The sequence below is a fragment of the Panonychus citri genome, unplaced genomic scaffold, assembly GCF_014898815.1.
Source record: "Panonychus citri isolate SS breed McGregor unplaced genomic scaffold, ASM1489881v1 Contig00112, whole genome shotgun sequence".
NCBI lineage: Eukaryota > Metazoa > Arthropoda > Arachnida > Trombidiformes > Tetranychidae > Panonychus > Panonychus citri.
In genome coordinates this window covers 236,383-247,171 of record NW_026515517.1, presented here as the reverse complement: position 1 = coordinate 247,171, position 10,789 = coordinate 236,383, and the positions used below count along the sequence as shown (strand labels likewise).

General features: G+C 41.0%; 1 protein-coding gene across 1 annotated transcript; it reads left to right on the top strand.

Annotated features, from left to right (window-relative positions):
* The first annotated feature begins 1,224 nt into the window (after nt 1-1,224).
* LOC128389985 (uncharacterized) lies at nt 1,225-2,265 on the top strand. The gene has a single exon (XM_053349642.1). It carries the CDS (start codon nt 1,225-1,227, stop codon nt 2,263-2,265), a length of 1,041 nt encoding a protein of 346 aa, XP_053205617.1.
* The last annotated feature ends 8,524 nt before the right edge of the window (nt 2,266-10,789 follow it).

Sequence of the window (10,789 nt, the reverse complement as noted above, 5' to 3'; positions counted from 1 at the left end):
ACCAAGTCAGCCATCAAGGAAGGTGCAGTTCACTTCCGCCTCTAAACAACGAGACAATATCAAACCCGATCCCTGGCCCTTCAATGAACTTCGTCCCAACTATCAGGCACTCCACAAAGAAGGAGGTACGCAGAAATGGCAAGGAATATAAACCCGACGGTTGATGGCTCCTGTGCCTTTATTGTTAAACAAACAAGACCTTGACCCAGGAGAAGCAGATAAGCAGAAAGACTGCTATACTATATAACGGAGAAAATCGATCCATGTGAGATTGGAGTAAACGTGCAACGAGTTAGTAAATTAGGGTTCGAAAGACCTTAATAAGGTGTCCAACGCTTAAAGATAAGCGAAATGATAGAGGAAGCTTCAAAGAACAATGAATTCGAGATTGAGGAGGAGAAGCCACCTCACCTATTCGTGAAAATTGCCCGTGTAAGTGAATCCGTTGGACTTGACCAGATAGCAAAGCTTATGGTTGCAGAACAGGGAAGTTCTCTAGCTACGAAACCGAAACCTTTTCTGAGGATATAATTAATATCCAAGAGGAAAGAGAGGATGGCATCAATCCAATACAAGGGATATAATACTGAAAGTAACATCTAAACTATTTCGATCGCTTATCGAAGCTCGGAAAGTGGGAATTAGATACCAATATGTGCGCATCTTTCCGCATGCTCTAGTAACAAGGTGCCATAAATGTCTGAGCTTCGGACATGTTGCCAAACACTGTCGTAGAAGAGACCCAATTACTTCGTGCCACAACTGTCATGAAGACCATCCTGTCAAAGAGTGCACGAACAAAAGAAATTTTGAAAAATACCGTTGTCTGAACTGTGAAAGACATCCCTATTATACCAAAGGAGCAGAACGCGTATATGGTCATAGCACCCGGTCAACAAGGTGTCCAGTATATAGAGAAGCCCTAGATAAGCAAAGGCAAATCTTGGACTTCTACCTCAAATCTGAAAAACTTTTTTAGATGCAACCACCAACAAAGATCAAAATACTACAGCTAAACGTTAACCGAAGCAAAACATCGACTGCACAAGCAATAAGTATCTGTGAAGAAGAGGGCGTAGCTATAGCCATGCTACAGGAAACTAACCATTACAATACAAGCTGCGAGGTGTAAAGAAAAGTTACAATCTTTATGTCCCATCTGACCATGAACCGAACGGAAGAGCCTTCGCTGCAATAATTATTTTAGACAAAAACATCCCACAAATGCCGCTGAAATCCAATTCATCATATATTGCGGCATGTAAGATCTTCACCACCGATGGATGGATAACATTAACATCGGTATACATTCCTCCGACAGTGAAAAGAAAGGAGATTATTACATCACTGACCCATTTAATCCGAACCTCGACTGCTACTGATCAAGAACAGATTATCTGCTGTGGTGACTTCAATGGACGCTCAACTCAATGGGGAGATGAGAAAACTAATGCAAATGGGCTTCAAGTAGAGGAAATGCTGGAAGCTAACCAGCTAGTTCCGGTAAATCATGGAAAACACCCAACCTTTAGTGCAGTGCGTTCAGGGGTTCTTCATAAAAGTATAGTGGATCTCACCTGTGTCTCTCCCAACCTTCTAGCACAATCGCACGATTGGAAAGTAAGGGCGGACTCATCGACAACTTCGGACCACTATGCGATCACGTTTGAATTATCAGTGAAATACAAGTTTACAGCCTTCGACTCAACTAAAGTATTCAAGCAGATTCCCAAGTCATGGAGAAACTTCGAAAACATTGCTACCCAAAAACTTGACAGTGTGCATCGAGCTCGAGAGTGCAGTGTTGAAATTCTTGCAGCAAGATATACGCGTGCGGCTACAGAAACTGCAGATTATACAATTCGTAAAAGTCAGAAACAAATGTCGAGGAAATGTTTCTGGAAGAATTCAACCATTGTGGCTCTTGACCGAAGGATAAATGCCTTGAGAAGAAGTATCTCGGTATGTTCTAACTCCGAGCGTCGTGACTCGCTGAGAAAACGGTTAACCGAGCTTCGTAGTGAGGTTTCTAGTCATATCAAAGAGGCGAAATTAAAATCGTGGAGAGACTATACTAAACAACTTGATGCTAGCAAAACATGGGATCCGGTCAACAAATGGCTAAAGAACTCTTCTGTTATACAGTCACAGTGTCTTACAGATTCAGAAAACAAGTTCCTGTCTGCCGCAGATTCAGGAATGTTATTATTAAACACCTTCTTCCTGATGATACGGAACATAACGATTGTGCTCAACATATTGTAATTCGAAGATACAAAATCAAATGAAGCTATTGACAACATACTTCCAGCAAATGATCCCCTTTCAGCTACAATGAACTTGAGAAGGTTTTTCTAAGGTACATGTATCAAAGTCACCAGGATATGATGGTCTCAATTCAGCGATTTGTGAACGATTACGACAACAAACGGACCTTCTGCTTCATGTCTATAACTGCTGCCTGTCGCAAGGGTCTTTCCAAGGTTTGGAAAACTGCAGTAATAAAATATATTCAAAAAGTGGGAAAGGAGATTACACTAAACCGAAGTCTTATCGCCCAATCGGACTTCTACCAATGCTGGGGAAAGGTCTTGAGTCGTTGATACATTCGCGACTGTGTTGGCACCTCGAAAGAAACAATTTTATTGATGATTCGCAATTCGGATTCCGAAGAGGGAAATCAGCAGAAACCTGTATTCAAACTCTCGTGTCAGACCTATCCGAGGCTCGGAAGACAAATAACATCGTCATACTTATATCATTAGATATCGAAGGTGCTTTTGATAGTGCCTGGTGGCCGAGTGTATTGCATAAACTACAGAGAGCAAGGACTCGAGGAATCTTTATCACCTTATTCACTCTTACTTGTCAGAGAGAAGAGTAGAGCAAGAAGATTTATGCTCCCGTGCAGAGAAGACAACAACAAAGGGTGTATACAAGGTTCAGTCCTTGGGCCGTTTTTCTGGCTGTTAATCATAAATGATCTTATAAGAGACCTGAGCAAAGGCATAACTGTTTATGCTTATGCTGATGATGTCTCTATTATAGTAAAAGCGAATACAAAGCAGTTGATGACAGAGCAACAACGTGATAAAACAAGTATCCGAATCATGGTCCCTGAACGAGAAGATGAAATTCTCTGCCCAAAATCTGCCTTGCTGGTAATCAAAAATAAAGGAGATTGCATTGAGCTGAAGATAAACGACGAAATCGTACCTGTAGTGGAAACTGTGAAACCCTAGGCGTCACCCTAGATAAACAGTTGAAATTTACAAAACATCTTGATCAACTTCTGAGGAAAACAACGCAGTTTAGTAACAGAGCTGCGTTTAAAGCACAGTCAATGTTTGGTAACCACATCGAAATATTCAGAAAGATTTGGGATGGCGTTGTAATTCCACTCTGGAGTACGCTGTTACAACATGGGGCTCTCTCTCTCAAGTTCAATTACGTAAAACAGAAGCTTAGAAAGTTGCAAAGATTGTACATAATAAGAACTTCAAAACTTTCTACACCACATCCTGGGTCAACACAATTGCCATCTGTGGTTACAAACCAGTAGATACCGTACTAATCAAAACGATGCTGCAGAGAAATATTATAAGTGGGTACAGAAGCGTATTATCCTTCCGTCCGATAGGAAATTTGAGCAGACAATCCCTTACGAACCTCGTCTTCATCCAGCTGGTCTCTCTGTCAAATTCAGAATAACCGAACCAAGTGATGAACCTAGTCACCGAGCTCGGAAGATATTCATGTGTACACGGATGGCTCGAAAACTTCGGATGGTGTTGGTGCTGGTGTCTTCATTCTGTATGATACAGCCAGAGAGCTCAAGAAAGTTCTGCCTAGCTGATTACTGCACTGTCTTCCAAGCAGAGGTATTCGCGATAATGAAGGCAGCTGAAATAGTGGATAAGCTTATCGCGTGTCATAAATCAGTTACGATAAACACTGATTCTCAAGCAGCACTTCTAGCAATTAAACAGTATACAAACTCGACAAAACTGATATCTGATACAAGGGTACTATTGGAAAGGATAGCAAACAAAGCAGAAGTCGAAGTACGATGGATTAAGGGCCATGCTGGGATAGATGGTAATGAAATCGCTGATGACTTAGCCAAAAAAGGAGTCAAAATGAAGACTAAAAAGAATTTTGACAGTGTACCTAAATCATATGCCAAATATCAGCTAAAGACGATAAGTGATGCAGAGAGCAACAAACTACTAGCTGGGAACGAAAACAGCCAAATCTGCAGGTTCTCGAAGTCTTTTCAGGCACTTTCTAACATTAGCGAGCTTCGCGAGTGGCAGAAAATTGCCCCTTTTCTTACCGGCCACGGAATGTTTAAAAACACATGGAAAGGATAAACATCCTTAAGGGAAACAATGCATGTGATTTGTGCGATGAAGGTGTTCCCAGTCGTCTGATCACATACTCTTTGACTGTCCTGCCTTCAATCAACAGAGAATTCAAATGCAATCACTGTCCCGAGACAAAATAACCAATACAGAGAAGTTCTTTCATAGTCTAGTTAAAGACAGTGACATTCAAATCATCCTCTCAGGCATCTACAAAGTGGTAGAGAGACAAAATATTAGAACCTCGCTCATCAGTAAGCAGCATTCAATTAATGCATAAAGCAACACCATATCATCATTTGATTGTATATAAATCACATACAGTTGTATTTAAACCACACATCTCACATCCGAAGCATACGAACTTCCAGTTTCCATTGAAAGCTCAGTGTAAATAGTGCTTTTACCAAGTGATCACCTAACCTTATCGTATACAATCTTACGAACCTCGTAACTCAGCAAAATATCGTGCGTATAGTTACGAAGCTCAAGCATCGGAAATCTCAGCAACTTTAAATATTTCATTCATTTCGTGATACGAACCTCCCGCACTTCGTCCCACCGCAGCTCTCCATCAGATGGCGCTATCATCGTCTTCACCTACTCACACACACGAATAGGTTCAGTTGTCAATCTGATCTCCTCAAGTCAACATCAAAAACGTTTCCGAACTCACCGAACCATCTCTTCTGCGTACGAACCTCGTATCATTACTAACCTCGTGTTAAAATCATATTCTCACCTCATCTTACTCATCGTACAAATACGAACCTCGTATCATTACTAACCTCGTGTATAAATCATATTCGCACCTCATCCTACTATTCGTCGTACAAATACGAACCTCGTACAAACCATTCTACCGCAGTTCGGACATATATTTTAGTGAAACCTCAGTGATTGTGCTAATCGTTCGTCCATCTTAAATCACATCTTAGATCTTTTACTTCTAACCCAAGTGCTTCCAAAGTTCTTCCTGTTCTACATCTCACCTTAATACTTCATCAATAATCAACAGTGCATAAATTCATCTATGTCAATAACCAAAACTTACGAACAGTTCATCTCAGACCATATCAACACAACAGAATCAAATTGTAGGTGTAATAAGTGCAAAAAGTGTCGTGAAAAAGTTAAAGAAATGGAGACTCTCAAAAAGATGGAAGAGATAATGGAGCAGCGTATGAAGAAATACGAAGAATCAATGGAGCTCAAGCTGAAATCTCTGCTTGGCACTAGAGAAGAGTCACCTTGTACAAAATCTCAAGGCACGAGCGAACCTGAAGTTCTGTGCTCAACCTCAGGTGATGAAGCTAGGAAAGAAAAGGAGATACCTCAACCAGGGACACAGCAAGAAATCGAAGGACTCGCTTTCATCTGTTGAGAAGTACCTTGAAAACACACAGAAGCAAGACCTTCGAGAAATAAATAACAAGCTCATCAAGAAAGCACCCGATTTCTTAAGTAATCACCTTCATAAGCTAAATCAACTCATAGATAAACAAGCCAAAGAGATCGAAAAATTGAAAAATAAACAATCATCTGGTGTGAATAAGAAAAAGGCAGTCGACTCAGAGAGTTCAACAAGCGAAAGGGAGATAGAAACCAAGCCAGGAGACATTCACATCGAGAAATGGGGCCTTTTCCGAAGAACAAGTTCAATCAACTTCCGGAAAAGTACAGGTCAGGTTTTCTACCTGAGAAAGGTTATAAAATCGTGCTTCATCGACTACTTCCAGGTGGTTCTCATGGGCCTGCTCCAAAACCACCACTAAGTCGATATAAAATCTGTTTGGAAAGAAAATGTTTCTACCTCGAGGACAACAAAGCTAGAAGTATGCATAAACATAGGCAATCTTACCATCCGGACGCAAAAGAAGCTAATGATATCTGGGTTGACCTAACGCCCGAAGAACTAGAAAACCGATCTAAGAATTGGCGAGATCAGATGGAAAATCGTAATAAACAGGCGAAATCACCACGAAAAAAGGTTAACCGAAAAGAAACGAGTAGAGAGTTTGTATCTGACAGCTCTTCGTCCGAAAACGAAGCTGAGTGTTCATACGAGCCTCGGAAAACGAACAAAGCAGCAAAAGTGACCGAAGCTTCCGAATCCGAAGTGCCAAAAGCGACTTCTGATTTACTCGAAGCCGAAGCCGTAGTCTCATTTCAAGACGAACCTCCCGAAGTCAATTTGTCAACCGCACCATCTGCTTCGGAAAGTCCTTCTGACACTAGTTTCTCAACGGTTACAGTAGAACCTTCAGCTATAAGTGATAAACCACCACAAACAGCAACAACAACAATCGAGAAGTCTACAAGTGACCTAGGTGACAAGTCAACAGTTGTGACTACTAAAGAAAAGCATCCATCGGATGAAGCGTCCATGCAAGTCAAAGCTAAGCCATTAGCTGTCGAAAGAACGTCGCAACCAAAGCAGACTCTTGGTGGAAAGGTCGAGGTAAAGCTGGCCTCAAATGCTTTCGTAAATACGCCTTGAAGCAAGCTAAAAACCACACGCAAAGACTCTCGGCCGTAGAAAAGGGAATAGCTGATCTTAAAAACACCATTGCCGGTATTCCAGGAATAAGTGACGAAGTAAATCTATCAGAATCTTCGTCTGAATTCTCATCAGGAGACGAATACGAGCCAGAAGAAGACCAATAAAATAACGTAAAGAGCCACTTGCTTAGACAAACCAGGCCCCACATCATATCATTTGTCCTTATTTTCTCAAACAGTGAACATTAAGCAAAATCAAAATAAAAGTTCCCTGAACCTCAAATCCTTACAAAATTGTCTCCGAACCTCATCATTGTACATTCCCTATCATTACGCACCTGTTCATCATTACGCACCTATCCGATTAGTTACGAACCTCGTATTATCATTACGGATACCATTCAATCGTCACAAAACTCACCTCAACATCACCTCATTCATCATTCGAGCTTGTACTCTATTAAACTTGTGCAAATAGTTATCATCTTACCATACGTCAAATTAACAAATGGAACCAATCGAATCGATTCAATCACCAACACCTTTACCATCAAGTGACAGTGAATCTGAAGTGCCTTTCACCACTGTTCGACTGAACTATCCAAAACGAATTCTACTAGAGTTCATGGATGATCAGTTTGTGCAACACGATGGTAAAGATTATCTTCTTTGAATTCATCTCAAATAGCAAATAATCGATAAAGTGAATCTGGAAAGTGTTCTAAATAAACTACCCAGCGAATCTGAAGAACTTGATATCAAAAGAAATTGAAAACATTCCAAATAAGGAGGGCAGACTCAAACTAATTGGGAAGCACTTAAAGTACAAAACCATGTGCCTACTTAAAACAGTTCGTCGAAAGATCAAAATCGTGATAGGCAATACACCGAAGTGTGCAAGAATGGAAGCCTTGATGAAAAATTAACAAAAGTCGTAAAACGAGTTGCCAAGATAAAGAAACTTCTCGATCCACTGTAAACATCTTTTACATTTGAAGGTGGCGCCACTTGATTCAACTCTTTTCGACATCAACAAAATTGATCGTCACTTTCATCTTGTCTCTCATAGTAACAACAACATATTTATCTTTTAACTTCAATCCTCCGCAGCCAGTTCTTCCGAACTCATACATTTCCTCAACTCACCCGAAGTTCGTTATAAAACTGTTTTATAAATCAAATCGAATCCTTTTCAATCCATTCACTGTACTATTTTATCATCAAATTATTGTAACTTCACCTTTCACCACACTCAACCGCAGCAACAATTATTTCGAACCAACCAACAATTCCCTTCCGAAGTCCGCTTTAATTATACAACCTATTGTGAATAACCTCTTTAACCTTTTAACCTGTATAATTCTCACTATTTTTAACCATGTCCAAACAAATGTGCAAGCCTTCAACAAGTAAACCAAAGACGTCAACCCGGTCTCACGCACATATTCTGCATCGGAAACTGCCATGGTTGAACTGAACTTATCCTTACACGACACTCATCAAGTTAAGGAGCTTACCTTGGAACTGGCACAATTGAAAAGGTCCATCGTAACTCAAGTTTCGGAAATCAAGGATAAAGTGACTGATATTGAAAAAGTGCTTGTAACTGGTACAGATGGTCACGAATCCATTCGTCAAACATTGGAGCAACTTGCTGTTTCTCGTACGAAGAAATTCGACATAAATTGGTGCAACCTTTGCTTCGATATACTCACCTCTCCTGAGGATGTATCTGCTCATGCTGAGATAATGCATCCTCACAGACAGAAGGTGTAAAGGTTATAACGAGAAAGGTGAATAGAGACATTTACCAACGACTTATGCAGTTAACCTCGAAGTACAAGAAGCAAAGGCAAAAACCTTGGCCAGCTTGGACAATGATTTACAAGACACCAACCCGACCCTTCCGAAGCACAAGAGACGTCACCTGAAACCAGCGGAAAGAAAGAGAAGAAAAAGAAAAGGAAAAATAAAGATAGAGAACGTGATTCCGAGTCCTCCGAAGCCTCCGATGCTACCGCCCCAACCGAAGACGAAGACCAATCCACCGAGGTTAATTCACCGAAAGGGAAACGAAGCAAGAAGTCAAAGGACTGAACCGTACCTCGGATATCAAATTTATCTATATGTTCATGAAATTTGTATCTTTATGCCTTATGTTTTTATTTTTATGAGCAATCGAGCCTCGTCTCGAATCAAATATTGTATCATTTCGATCCGAACCCCAACAATTGTAATCATCTCCGTATTCCCGTCTGCCCCTATCTTTAACTAATCGAGCTTCGGCTCAAACTGAACTGTTGCTCCACAAATCAAATTCCGAACCTCACTATGTTATCCACCTTCGCCCCTCCATCCAATCCGCACCTCAAAAATATTCATATCTTCCTCCCTTCAAAATTCACAAATTGTAAACAAAAATCAATGTACGCAGTTCGCAAGAAACTTTTCCAGATAGGGAAAAGATGATATATCGAAATAAACCGTGAAGGTGTCTTCGGACACTGGAACTATTTGAAAAAAAAAAAAAAAAAAAAAAAAAAAAACCTAACCTAACCTAACCTAACCTAACCTAACCTAACCCAATCCCAACCTAACCTAACCTAACCTAGCCTAACCTAAACAGTACTCTGCACTTGCTGTAAGCAAGGGACCCATTCATGCCCTTAACTCAAATAAACTAGCTTTTCAAAAAAAAAAAAAAAAAAAAAAAAACAACCCAAGCCTAACCTAACTAACCTAACCTAACCTAACCTAACCAACCAACCTAACCTAACCTAACCAACCTAACCTAACCTAACCTAACCTAACCTAACCAACTTCAACCGTCGAAGAGGTAACACCTCTTCTTTGCTCTCTTTTGACCTTTCCGCCCGATCAAAGTGATCTTTTTATAAATATTTTTAATTAAATTTATTTATAAGTGTCCCCTGCATCACCCCGTGAACAGCCCAAGACCAAACAATCAACGGTCTGACCGCTGTGAGCGGCAACGTCTTAACGTTGTAATTCACAATGGTGAATACCAATGTTAACCCCTCTACCCTTCAACGACGTGCCCCTTCAACCTCAACCATACCATCGTTCGGCCTTCGAGCTACTCGAGGGACCACCTCTGCTAATTCCACCTCATCAACAGAAAACCTGGCCAGTGTCCCAAGTATCGAGGCTTTATTGTTTGACCTTGCAGCGTCGAAAACAACAATGCTTGACTTCGTCAAGAGCAAGAGTCAATCGCCCGATATTAAAAGGATTATGGACACCGAATGCTCTAAAATTGATGCTGCCCTAGATGCCCTACACCAACTGGCCGAAACGTTTCGATCCACCGAAACTGGACCAGACGAAGAAACGACTAGTCTACGCGAAAAGGTTGCCAAGCTAGAAAGTGATCTAAGACTAGCTGAAGCGAAGCACAAATCTACTCAACAAGAACTTATTAGTCTCCGCGAGGCATCAACCACCTCAACATGCCCGACACCCGAAAGAGAGGCCTTCAAAGCTGAGATAGACTCGCTCAAGTGGAAAGTCTCACGCCTCGAAAAGTCGCTAAGCGAAGCCAACAAGAAACTAGACAGTACAAATACGGATACAAATATGCAATTTAATGGTAACAAAAGACCTAAACAAAACAATGGTCCAACTAACGAGGTCCAACTTGTCCCAAGAGCGACTCGTACAGTTGACTCAACTGACAACCAACTGGAACCGCGTATAAGAACCCAGTCCTTCCGTCGCCAGCGCAATGATCCACCTTCCAATCCAGGCACCAACCCAAGTAGCAGACGAAACTCTCAACAGGTTGACAGGCCACAAAGATCCACAAACAATAATCAAAGGCAAAACGTAAACAGACCAGATGTAAACAGACCAAATGTAAACAAACCAAATGTAAACAACAAACCAGCTGTTCAACTCATAGA